Source organism: Triturus cristatus, chromosome 2_1 (genome assembly GCF_964204655.1).
Source record: "Triturus cristatus chromosome 2_1, aTriCri1.1, whole genome shotgun sequence".
NCBI lineage: Eukaryota > Metazoa > Chordata > Amphibia > Caudata > Salamandridae > Triturus > Triturus cristatus.
In genome coordinates, this window is record NC_140581.1 from 660,676,853 (window position 1) to 660,691,003 (window position 14,151).

The window sequence follows — 14,151 nt, forward strand, 5'->3', positions numbered from 1 at the left end:
GGGGTCGCCCCGGACTCACAAGGATCACTGTGGCACGGGAGCGCGGGGACCCCTGTGACGTCAGACCAACATTCCCCTGTCTTTCTCCCACAGCCATACGAGTGGGATTGTGATCGTGCACCACCTGAAGAAACGCTGACTTGGACGGGCCCCTTTAAAAATCTCGGGAGTGCCGTGGAGCCCACCCCCAACTACCTCGTGACCTTCCCTCTGCCAATGAATAAAGACCAGGAAGGCAAAGTCGAGGAGGCCGACGCTCCAGGAAGAGAAGCAGACGTTGAGGAGAGGACAACGCGAACCACGGAGCCAGAGGACTTCGCAGACGCCGGCCCGCACGAAGACTCGAGTAGACCGCGGGACGACGGCGCGGACGGAGACGGAGGACGCAAGCCAAGAGGCCAACCGGAAAACGCTTCGCCCTGCCACGTACCTGGAGGCGCGTGGCTCACCCAGGTACGCGGGCGTATGGCAGGGTGGTTTGGGAGGCGGGAGAAGCATTAGACGACTCTCCCCTCTGCTCGTTCTCTAGAGCCTGGGATCACTGCACCTCCCTTCAAACGCGCACTGGTGTCCTTCACTCCCTTCCCCTATAGAGCTCCTCACAACAGGCAGTTACAGTGCTTTTCTTGTCTCCCTTGCTTTACATGCCACACCGACATCTTCCCCTGCGGACGGAGACAAGTGGAGCCGCCTAGTACACAAGCAGCCTTCCGGAAAGCCCAAGGATACACGAGGAAGACCACTCGTTGGGAGACTTCATCGTTCCTCGTGTGTACTCCTGACTGTGCCTTATGGACTGCTTATAAACAGAAAAGATGTAGACTAGGAATAAAATCCACTTCCTTCTACCACAACTTGCCTCTGTGTAGTCTGCCGTTCGACCTGTCCCCACTATACAGAATACATATCTATGTGAACGCCGTCCCTCACGGGCCACACCTTCACACACGTCTTACTGCGTGCAGATATTACGGTATACTCAAGTGACGTAACACAAAATGATGGGGCCCCTGCAGAATTTGATAAGGGGCCCTCGACTCCTACAGATCTCACTAGGGATATGGCAAAAGCATACCATGGGATGGGGGGTGTCTGTAGGGGAAGCACAACCGCCAACCGGTTCTTCTCAGAAACACCAGAATTTAAAGCATATATTTCAAGTACTTCCAGTGTCTGAAGGCTGCACTGGAACTGTCAATGTGTGCATAGTTCACCCCCCCAGGTTTTTGCTATTGTCGGACGACTGTCAGACACGGTCAGATGCTGTGCGACTGTGAGCGGGCACCAGGAGGTGGAGGACGCCGCGCCGCTCCTCGCAGCTTCTCTCTGCTTGGACCCTGCTTTTGCCCTTCAGCGGCTTCTGAGCTCCGTTGAGCTTTGCTGGGGTTTTCCTCAACTTCTCGTGACTCCCGTGGCCCCTGCGGCTCCTGTAGCTGGCAGCTGCGGGCCACTGCCGGCTCTTGGGCTGTGTAGAGCGGAGCGGTGAATAGCGGGGAAAAGAGCAGTGGCCAGTGCCAGCAGCTGGCAAGCAAGCTGCTGGCAGCAGACAGCGAATTGGTGATAAGCCGCTCAACCTGGGATATCCGAGCCGAATCGAACGGATAGCCGGCTCCTCTGGTCCGAGGACAGCGAGCGCCGCAGTTTCCAGCAGCAGTCTGGTGGTGGTTCCCCGACCGCGTCTGAATCAGCTGGCAATCAGCTGGTAACTGGCTGGAAATCTGCTCTGTAACAGTGGTAAGTGCGGCCACCAGTTGGAGTCCGCAACGAGACGAAGTGAGCCAAGCACCGGTTGTTGTATTGTTAGGTTTGCTGAAACAAGCTGCTAAACTGTTAAAACTGCTAAACAGCTAGACTGAAACCCTGAATTAAAAGGGTCCGCTCTGTGAAACGGAGGGTTCGTTCTGTGCAACGGATGGTGATCAGGCGGGACTGGTAATTCATTTGAAAGGAAGTCACATATGTGTTTTGTGTAGGCTCTACAGTCGGTGGAGCATTGCGCTTTGCAGGGGGAGGCAACAGTATTGCACGGGGCTGGTCTGTGGTGTCCCAGATCATCCTGGAATCAAGCAGGGGGGGCCCACAGTAGCAGTCTGGTTTGGCGGGTGCTCTGGGAGAACACGGGAATCTGAGCGATCACAGGAGATGCCAACCGCCTCGCAGTGAGCATTAAGTGGCGAGAGGCCAGAGGGGCAAATTAGCCCGCCAACCTGCAAAAAACTTTAAATTTGAAGTGGTGATAGTGGGTTGAGAGTTTAAAGAAGTGACCCAAGAAGCGACTTGCAGGCTTGCTGGCTCTGTAGACTGCGCAGCTCAACATACACTATATAAATTACAGCAATGCGATCAGGCAGGGTGAGGAAGGCATTGGGAGAGAAAGTAGTTACACAAAAGGGACTCACCAAAGGGAAAAAAGGTGACAAACCAGCAACGGCAAAAGGTGGAACTCTCCTATTGCATCTATGTTTGAAAAATGAATATTAAATTTAAAAAAAGAAGCAAAACTCAAGATTTCAATTTTTAAAGGATTCTGGTTCATCTCTATGTGCTACACCTGGAGAAACGTCAGGTCTGATTACCCCTTTGGCACCCCAAAAAATAGTGCAATGGACACACCAAAGGGGGGAGGATCCAACTCTAGAATCCACCCTAAAGAGGTCAACAGCAAACTCAAACCAAAACTCCATTGGGACGCAGGACCCGAGCAAACAGATAGAGGAATTAAAAGCTCAAGACAAGAAAAATCTAGTCGAGGTATTTCCTTCATGTAGCACCATTTTAACAACAGCAATTGTACTTGCAAAAGAAAGCGACACCAGCATCAGTTTGGAACATCAACATTACGATCTACTACCTGCCTCAAGTATAATCTACGGTGAAAGCACACCCTATAGCTCAGCTACAACACATAAGCCCGGCAACCCGGTTAGAACAAGCAACTATTTTTCACATACAGCTGAGCAAGGATTAGAAGTTAGCCAATATGACTTGCATTCAAACATAGATGCCCTAGCACATCTCTGGTCAAATCATGGTCTAGCGCTAACTAACTTGGACGACTCCAGTGCGAGTATACGTGTGGAAACTATACAGGAGACAAAAGTGGACGTAGAAGAAGACGGAAACGAGGGTGAGGAGTTGATCGCCTCACGGGATAGCAATCCTGCGGAAGACATACATGTGGAAAATGGGAAGGCCAAGGGATGGGATGAAGGAAAAAAACAGACACCCAGTCCTAACTACTCGGGAGGAAAAGACAAAACCTCTGACCTCGGAACCAAATCTCACCTAATCCCAATGGATAAACCTGGAGAAATGCCTGAAAATGGACAATTAATTTCATCAATATTGCAGGCACTGCAAATGTCGACAGCAACGCTGATAATGCAGTCGGACAAACTGGATATACAGATCGATCTAATGAATATCATTGCATCATACATAGCTGGAATAAATACAAAACTTGAAGATTTAACAAAGTTAATAAAAAGAGTATAATCAATTTCCTCACAACAGGAATCAACTTGTACATGTGGACTTATATTGGACAAATTAGTGTTTTTTACCAACAATAATTGAACAGATACTTTGTTTAAATAAGCACTTGGTTTTACCGGCCGTGAACTTGGAGCCTGCGAATACATTAAAATCAGAGGAAAATATCATTCAGAACAATGTACAGGCACCTACAAGAATAAACCAAGAGCAAAAGAAAGAATTTCAAATTCCTACTACTTAGTCGGATGATGTGTTACAAACTAATCAGAGCGCCATTACTGAGCAACCTGAAAAATTGAGGCCAAAATCTAGAAAGGCAAAAAAAGAAGGAAAGGAAGGCAAGAAACAGGGCGAATGAACTTAAACCCCATGAAGTTAAGAGTATATCCCATCTTTCTCACAACAGCAGCAGATGAACACCAAAAAAGAACATCGTCCTGAACCAACACAGGATATTGCCATAAGTAATGCAAACACTCTCAGTAATGAAATTAAAGATACTAATAAAGAAAAAGAGGAAGCCCCCAGAAATTATATTAATAATGCAATCACAAAGGAAACCGAGGATTGCTCGCAAGAATCATCCAAATGCAAAAGATAGTAATAGATCACATAAAGAATTACAAATTGTAGCTAATAGCAATAAGCCTGGAAAACATGATTTGTCCTAATCAACAAGCCTACATAAAAATGAAAATAAGGAGGAAGCAGGAAAGGATAAGGCTGATCAAGAGGATAATTTAAACACTTTAAAACGGCGAGTTGCAATAAAGTAAGCTACTCTGTCAAGCACTCGAGCTAAGAGCGGAACTAGTGGTAACCAGTGAACCTACTCATACTAACGATTGGAAATCTGTTGTAGGGACAATTACATATGCTGAGAAAGTAAACACAACTTCCTTATCTCTTCACTCAGTAAAAGAAGTCGCCGTTCAATGTACTATAGCATCACCTCTAAATCCTATACAAATCAAGCAGCAATGTCCCTCTTACGGTCAACTAAGCATCTGCATTCCCAACCAAGTTAAAACTCAGATTAAGATAATGGAGGACAAAGATATAAGAAAGGGATTGACAACTAGTGCCCAGGTAGCTCACCAGCTAATATGGACCCCAGAATATGAAACACAGTAAAATTGTGATATCTTAAATGGAGGCAATATCTTGAAACTCATGGCTGAAATTCAGGAACTAAAACACATAAAATCATCAAATCTTGCAGTAGTCCAATTTCTTCCAGGAGAAAACAAAACAATAAAAGAACGTACATTAACTACATGGCAGACACCGGAGTTAGCACCACTAATACTAAGCAGCTCTGACCAATTTTCCGCCTGGGGAATTCAATTAATAGAACCGGTAAGACCTCGCTATCCATTCCCATTGAAAGAAATTGAAAAGCAGGACACGAAAAGGATAACAACTCATAAGACACCTCCTGCACAGGTATATTAAATTCTACATAATGCAAAGGGCAGGAGTGATATTGCCCAGACCCCGGACGGATCAGTAAAAGGAACACATGGGGAGACTGAACAAAATCAAGATCAATGGAACTGGCTATACCCAGTATATAGAACAACAAATGTGGCGTCTGACACAAGAGAGCTATGGTTACCACCTCCGAAACAAATGCAATACACATGCTATCTTAGAACATAGCTGGAGCCAGGCGATTGCTTGACGAAGGCCTCCCACTTAAGGAGTGGGCAGATTGTGATATAATAGCCCTGCAGGAAACTTGGTCGCAGGAAGAGATTCCGATAGTGGGTTATACCCACTATACAGTAGCTGCGGAAAAATGTAAGCATTATGGTAGGGCAGTAGGAGGATTGATTGTATATATATCGACCGCTTTAAAAATGAGAACGGAACAGTTGAAATCTCCGGATCCCAGTATACAAATTGTAAAATTCTCAGATCAACATTCAAGTACAGGTAAAACGATGCTACTAATCAACTACTACACAACCGAAGGCTCAAATGAAAAAAAAGAGAAAAATGCAATTTTAATCAAAACAATATCAAGACTACGTTGTAGTGAGCCGAACTGGAATTTAATAGTAACATGAGATTTTAATTCCAATTTGATGTTTACGCCGGATGAAGATGAAATCTTAACAGCAGATAACTCGTTTTGGTGTGTTCCACAGCAACATCGCACAGAGATCTATCGTGTGGATCGCATTGGTCAGCAACTAGTTGCAGATATTGAATTCCAAGGTTTGCGGGTCCTTAACGGAAGAACCAATGAAGATCGCCCACTGGAAAAAACGTATTACGGTCCAAGGGCGCATTCAACGTTAGATTTCACACTTCTAATCCTACCTTTGTTGCCAACATTAGCTCGCTTCTACATAGAGTATACCACCTTGAGTGATCACTCAATACAGCACGTCATCTTTAACTTAAACACACCAATATGTCATCTTACTAATGACCAAGAGGGCGAAATTACCCAAATTAATATAAAACGTCTGAAATGAACAAATGCAAACAAAACAGATTTGTTTTTAACAATAAAGAGTCTCTTGGCACAGCAAACAACAGAACCCATTAATAGAATACAAGCTTTTTATCACAATTTTAAAATAAATTAGCAGAAACAATGAAAGACTCAGAAATTAGGGTTAAAAGATTTGAACAGACAAAAAAATCTACCAAATGATCTGCAAATGCTAAAGAAAGAACTAAGAAAAGCACAAAGGAAACTGTGATTTGATAAATCCAAGGGGTTATGCTGGAAAACATTTCAACAACTGAGAAAACAATTCAAAAAAAGAATATGGGAATTTAAAAAAGTGAAAGCCGAGAGTTTCTGGTCTAAACTAATCTACAATGTGAGACACTCAAATCTGAATACATTTTGGCAGAAAATAAACAACCTGTCGAGACCTCGAAACGCCTTAACATTGTATATACAAGAGCAGGAATGGGTTAATTTCCTCAGGGATAAATATAAAGAAAACCAACTCCAAGGCATAGACACTTGCCAATTGCCGACTGTGAAGCAGACGATCGAGAATGAATTGAAGTCACAGACCAAGGAATCGATTTACACAACAGAAGAAATAACAAACTTTATAAAGAAAGGCAAAAGTGACGGCGCTCCTGACCCTAACGGCATTCCCCAGGCTACTTTTAAATATGATTCGGAGTACTGGAGCTCGGTCCTAGGGAAACTTTACACTGACATAGAAATTAACAATCAAATCCCAGAAAGATAGGCTAATCGCTTTACAGGACGTTGAAGCCAAATATTTTGTCTCAATCCTTAAAGACCTAGCTGACTGGTCAAGAGAATGTAACCTAATACCAAAAAATCAAACAGGATTTAGGAAGGGCATCGGAACTATCACAAATATTCTGTCCATTTCAATGATTGCCGAAAGATGCAAAAGCAGAAAACAGGATCTTCACCAGTGTTACATTTACCTAAAAGCTGCCTTTGACAGTGTAGACCGGAAACTCATGTGATCTAAACTAAAATCCTGGGGTATACTGGATAGAATATTGAAGGGTCTACTGCTGTTTTATACAGATACCTGGGTACGCGTGAAGCTTGGAAATGGAACTAGAATATCCAGAAAAGTGTATACCAACACGGGACTGTAACAGGGGTGCGTACTGGCTCCGCACCTATTTAATTTATTCATCTCAGACCTTTCAAGAAAGCTAGATGAAATTAATTCACATTCACCGAAGTTGGGTAAACTACAATTGTTGCATGTTGCCTACGCAGACGACATCGTCCTTTTAAGCTTGACTAAGGTAGGCTTGATAAGACTACTAAATGAACTCTCTGAATATCTGTTGGTAAATGACCTGGAACTAAATCTTTTAAAAACCAAATCTATGCTTAATACAAATCGAACAGCCTCGAATTACAACATTAGATTAAAAGGTAATCTACTGGAGAACGTAGCATGCTACAAATATATGGGATTTTATATTGATGATAAATTATCATTTCGAGACCAGAAAAAATATATGACGCAGCAAGCAGGGGCCCTAACATTTGCCCTTAAAACACTTGCAAAGAAACTTGAAGGGACCTTCTTTGAAACCATTATTAATTACTATTTCAGCTAAAGCACTGCCAACACTATCATATACGCCATATGCATGGGACGGATTCAGAAACCCTAAAAAAACTAATAACGAGAATTTATAAAAAAGTTCTCCAGCTCCCGAAGACTGCCTCTCCGGCACAGAGGCGCCTGGAGTTTGGGCTACTGAACGAAGCATTGGGCAGACTCTACACATACATAAAAGTATGGTATCAGATAAAACAAAATGTAGAGGATAATAGTCTTAACAAATCTTTATGGCAGGAAATGGAACAGGATAAACACTCGCCAGCCTATACATTTTTGGAACATTTGTTAAAGGTTACCTGCACTACTGATCTCTGTAACAAACATATGCCCTACCAAACATTCAAATTAACACTAAATAAGGCTGCAAAGTTCCACTCGCTGCTGGTTGATAAAGGCATTTTTTTTTTAAAGAACTCAGTCTTGGACAGTGATTAATACTAATAAAACACTGAAACAAGCGGCCTATTTGGACTGCACTTTCTCTATCTACGTAAAAAGAAAATTAATAACATTAAGGTTTGGACAGTTCCTTACTCTTGCGGATGCCCCTCATGGGATACATAAGGAAAACGAAAACTGCCGGCATTGTGGCTATAAAAAGGAAGATTTGGTTCATCTTGTATGCCTCTGTAAGATACTGCAACCAGCATGAACTACAATATTACGGCGAGCATTCCTGGACAGAGGCCTATAGTCGTGTAGAACAGCTATTATAGGAGGACTGGATTCCACCGACCCCCAAATGAACTGTAAATTGATTATGTTTTTATGTATTCATGAACAAGAACTGAAAGCTAAATCGGAGCAATGATAAAACATGAAGAATACTTTTACAATTATTTATATTTGAAGACGTTTTTAGAGAAAATTTAACTTTTATGCAATTTGCTCTTTTTCTAAATAGTGTTTGTAATATTGTTATGGTTTTAATTAACTGAACAATAAATACATTATTATTATAGTTTACCCCTCCAACAAATAAACACCCTTCGGCAGAGCATTCTGTGGAAGTAACCGCAGAAGAGATTCAAACTCCCACCGGTCTACACATTTCCACTCCTAACATATCGCCTAGAGGGTTGCTTGCTCTCTGTGTATGCATCTACTAAATCCATCTAATGCTCTGTGGGTGTCCAGGACATTTTTGCTCCAAAAGTATTTACATCTGCTCTGCTGCATTCTGTGGTCTGACTTTGGATCTCTGATCGAAGGGGGTGCCGGATCCTGTCACACAGTCGCCCTAAAAAGGAGACACTCCATAGATGAACACAAACACCAACACACAGCATGGATAAAAGTCTTACCTATTCCAGGTGCGACGTAGATGAAGTACAGGAAGGACAAGGAGAGAGAGAAGAGGAAGAAGACGGCCACCACGGAGCGGTTCGGCATCCGGGAAAATGTGCTCTTGGCCACGCGTAGTCAAAGTTAAAAAATGTGAAAAATAAAACACAAGTTTAGAACACAGCAGGCGCCTCTGTAAGAAGTCACTTTCAAATAAAAAAAAAAGTGATCAGCGAGTTCAAGGACTGTTGAAATAAAAAATAACAAATAAAAGAAAAGCTGCAGCAGAACGTGAGAAATTGAATACAGAAATCGCAGAGGTCCTGTGGTTAAAATTTAGTATACAAAATAGTAATGTGCCTTTCCAAACTAGGCTCGGCCTTTTATCAGCAGAGGGAAGGGGAAGCTGCTATGCAGGGGGTGGATAAGGTGAATGAAACAAAGTGCTGCTGCTGAAAGTGCACCATGCGCGTTGGACAAGGCGGAAGAGACTCCGTGCACAAGCATAAGATACGCCATGCGCAAGCAAAATATCCAGTGCGGGTGGGCGAGCCGAAAAAGAGACAGGGAGGGAACAAACAAGCCTCACTTGCAATGAAAAGCGAGGGTTCAGCATAAATTGTGACGCGCGCCAATCAAATGTATGGGTGGAGCTTCCACCCCACTTCCGAAAGCAACCCGACGACAATAGATCTCGCAGAGCGTCGCAGCGCATGCGCTGCAACACTAAGTGAGACCTAAAAATGGATGCTCTTGGAAATAGTTCAACAAACCACAATAAAGCTCTGCTTGAAGAATTGTAAACGAAATGCCCTTTCACTGCAATTGTCTGCTAACAGCGGAAAAAGAATGAAAAAGATTGTTTTGCTTACGAGTTGTCATCCAAAGGATTACATCATATAATGTTGCAAACACCTGTGGCGCTTCTGAGCTGGTGCGTCCCCCGATTCCTTAGTCTGTTCTCAATGCTCGGTAATGCTGAAAGAACAGGTTAGATAATTCGGGAGAGAACAAAAAGTGGAAGACAAAGAGATGAGTCAGATGCTGCCCCTTGGTTCGCTCAACTGACCCCTGGTCTGCTCAAGGGACTGCTGTATGAATTTCCCTGACACCACCAGAGTGTTGAGGGTCTTCGGGGCACTGCCCATGATATCTGTTGATTAAGCAATTATGCCCTTCCTCGGGATCTCATCAGCTCCGCAGGACGCGCTATAGGAGGGATACATTGATACATGGGCCTGTTGTCATGTTCCATGAGTCACACACACGTCATCCAAGCTTTATGCGGTACAATTATGATGAGTAATAGAGACATTGGTGACCTGCAAACCAAGGCAGCAAAGATGAACGTGCAGGAAATAAGCCGCTGCTTGGAGAGCTCAGATGAGCGTGACACAAACACCAGAATGTCTTTCCCTCACACCCTTCCTTGCCTGTATAATCAACATGCTGCACAGTCATGGTACAGTACTCTGCTGTGCCACAGAAGTCTGTAACTTGCCAGTTTCTGCAGTTCTAATTCTCTGTAGATGGCTGACTGCAACAAGCAAGGCGAGGTGGAAGTAACGAGAGGGGCAGGGGACGGAAAACTACAAGCCCCAGAACACTGAAATGCTTACGAGGCGGGGAGGCTCAGCAACGGGCCTGTGGGACACTTCTTAAGCAACTCATCTGTCCGACAGGATGTGCTACCAACGTAACGGACACGCACAAGAAGTAATATAAATAATTTTTTTTAAGTAGTGTAGCGGACACAAAAGCACGCCATTATTACCACTGTAGCGCTACATGAAAAGATACATTTACAAAAGCGCAATATTTACAAGACAAGGAAGAAAGCAACAAAGGGAAAGAGTAACACGAGAACAAAGGACAGGATGAATGGCAAATGGCTGGTTCCTACACAGAAATTTAAACAAACACCAATGAAATGCAAGAAAAATAAAACTACTATCCCCAGGGGGCTCTCTCTGTCCACAATGCTGCAGCGCAGTGTGGACAGCGGTGGATCAGCTGCTGCAGGGTAGAAGTGGAGGTGGGTGCGCAGGTCTGAGGCCAGCAGCAGCTGATCACCTTGGCCCCATTCGACTACAAAGGGCAATCTCCTTAACCCGGCAGCGTAGATGGGAGGAGCTACAATAGTCACGCTGATTTTGAGAAAGCGTGGCTCTCGTAGAATAGGCAGCGTGCTGAGAAGTGTTGTTAAAAAATGGTGGTAGTTGAGCTTCTCCTTTTGGAACAAAATAAAAGCCCGGCCACTATACTGCAAAACAAAAGTGCGGCTCAAGTATTTTCTCGTTGAAAGATTTGCCGTAGGAAGCCCCTGCTCAGTCATGTTTATAAATATATCATGTCTAGAGTTTTTTTAACTTGAAATTAGGCGCTTCGCTGAAACAAAGCATGGCACCTGTGTACATAAAAGGTATGTGCGTAGCCAAAACAAAAGTGCGGCTGAAGTATTCACTCGTTGGGGAGCCCCTGCTCGATCATCTCAAGTTTTTGTACCTTGAAAGCGGCTGCCGCACTGAAACAAAGCACGGCGCCCGTGTACCTAAAAGGTATGTGTGTGGATACCAGTGAAGCCACCGCCATAGTAATAAAAATAAACAAACAGAGCTCCGTGTCCCTGAAGCGGGTGCCGCGCTCCGAATTACAATGTAATAGAAAATAAACAGAGCGCGGTGTCCCTAAAGCGGGCACCATGCTCAACTTCGAACTTTTAAAAATAAAATGTACACTGAGCGTGGAGTCCCTAAAGCGGGAGCCACGCTCAAAATGCACATACAACAAAAAAAGAAGCCGCCATTGTCAATAAACTAAATAGTGCTCACCCACTAGATAAAGCATGCTGTGTAACAAGCGAAGTAAAAGGTCCAGTCCTTATGGACGGCAACAAATGGAAACAAAACGGTACCAAGGCGGGACTAGCAAGCCTCATAATGAATCGCAAGCCAGCGTTTACCAAGGACAATGACACAAGTCAAATACAAATATGGGAGGAGAGTGGGCGAGGCTTCCACAGCATACTCTACTACAGCATGCCTCGCAGAGCGAGCAGCGCATGGGCGTTGCCGCTAGACTCGACCTAAAAACAGTTATGGTTCCCTACCAGTGCCCTCAAAAAGAGCCCACAATATGTAATGATATTAAAACCAAAGAGAATGGGGCGGAAAACAGAGTATTGGGAATAAAGAAGGGTTCCAAAAATGATGGGAGGCACTATTGAATGAAGAGAGCAGACAGACCTATGCAGTTCAGAGGGTCCGCGCAAAGGCTTTATGGTGTGGAGTCCCCATGGAAGGCAGCAAGCTGTGGTATTTTTCTCAGAATATTCTTTATTAACAGCTCTGGTTTTCTTCCTAACCCTGCTTGTAACTTACTACATTACTGTTTAGAAAGACAATGCAGGTAATTCTGACAAAGAGTAGGGTTTAGTGCTACTGTTTTCCAAGGAGGCACAGATAATTTGTAGATGGTCTTGACGCAACAGAGAAGCTTATGTATATGCGATAGTTTCACCATCACAGTTAAGATTTTACAATAGATAATCCACAGATTTCCCTTGTAAATTACTTTGAGTTTACATACATTACTTTTTCATGTACCAGTTTGGTAAATAAACCAGCCTGTCTTAAGTAAGCTCTTAAGTTACTCATTTGAAGAAAAATGTGAGAAGTCTAATACAAATATTTTCACATACCAGTTTCTTTCAACTCGTAATGTTCTATGTATGTGTCTATTCACCTTTGTTTTTGTTACAATGTCTAGTGATACTCACCAAGAATAATTTTAGTGAATTATACCTGTTGTCTTCTCTATATAACTATCTTATGTCATTGACCATCTATATTTTTATCTAGGTGGAGATTTTCTCACTTTCCTAAGAAAAAAGAAAGAAGATCTAAAAACGAAACAGTTAGTGAAATTTTCAGTGGATGCTGCTGCTGGCATGGCTTACCTGGAATCTAAAAACTGTATCCACAGGTAAGTAATATAATTTGCGGCAAGTCAGATACATTGTGTTTCTTGGTCTTTTTAATGAGTTAGGTCCATCATTTATTGGCATATTTAAGAGGTGTATCTTTTAACCATGCATAGCTGAATGAGGAATGTATTTCCTATCAGTTGTATTTTTAGAATTAACCAACCACAGTAGAAAAATAGTTGCTGTGTGCTTTAATCTATATTTCTTTCATTTGTCATGTATCTAAGCACGCTGTGTCATGGTGGCCATTCAGCTAATAACTTTCTAAATGTTTAATAAAATCAATATGTCAGTGGTTACAGGGTGCTAGACCATGACCACTAAGATGGAGGTCTATATTTCAAGTCTGTTTTGAAAAACGATTACTCGTTGTTTTACCTAGAAACCTTATTTGAAATGTTGTTCTTGCTTCTGGTCTTTGGAGCTCTTCTTGTCTGCAAGTTGGTGTGAGACTTTTTGATTTAGAAATCAGGTATTCATATTTGTTTTCCCTTTGTGCCAATTTTTCATGCATCTAGAGCAGGAGAACTAAAAACCAGATCGTTTTACCCATGTAAAGTACAGGTTGTAGAGAGGACCCCTTAGAGTGCTCACATTCCCGCAGAGTTGAGCCAAGTATAGGAATGTGGCAGTAGTCCTCTGCTGTTCATTAAATAAGTAAAGTCAGTGACTCAGCCAAACAATTTAAGTTGGAGAAGTTTTAATTAACTCACCTATTTAACAGCAGTTATTCATGTACGAATGTGGTAAGGGTTGGGGATGGGTAACGGGTGTGGATAACGGAGCATTTAAACAAAAAAGCTCTATGAAGCAGCCAGCAATTGGCTGCTTCTTAGCACTTTGTTTCCTAGTGTTACTTGGGAAGGGGGAGAGTAAACCAATACGAGTGGGAGTGGGAAGAAGAAACAGGGACGGGCATGTGGGGGGAATTGGTGCTAGAAGTATTGGATAAGCAAACTATGCAGGTAAAATCAATTTGATTTGTGGGTTACCCAGGATAACTCTGCACCCTGAATTTCTATTTGTATATGGAGCGAGTCTTTATCTTTGACACCTTCTTCTTCTTGGATTGGTGGATTACAATACCACATCAGTGACTCCACTTTCCTGTTACTTATCCGTACATTATCTACGTGCATTTTTTTATCAATTGATAGATATTCCGTGTGGTCGCAACTTTTGGTACGGAAGTAGTTTCACAGGAAACAGGTGTTGGCTGTGCTGATCTCATCTAAAACAATTATTTCATCCAAGTGAATTATATTACATCCTTATGCTCTGAACAGG

General features: G+C 43.0%; 1 protein-coding gene across 2 annotated transcripts in view; it reads left to right on the forward strand.

Annotated features, from left to right (window-relative positions):
* FER (FER tyrosine kinase) overlaps positions 1-14,151 on the forward strand; it is a 1,023,934-nt gene that overhangs the window by 738,524 nt on the left and 271,259 nt on the right. For both annotated transcript variants that reach the window (XM_085632578.1, XM_085632580.1), the window contains exon 16: positions 12,740-12,863. In XM_085632578.1, coding sequence (XP_085488704.1) covers positions 12,740-12,863 — 124 coding nt within the window. The remainder of the gene's footprint in view (positions 1-12,739; positions 12,864-14,151) is intronic.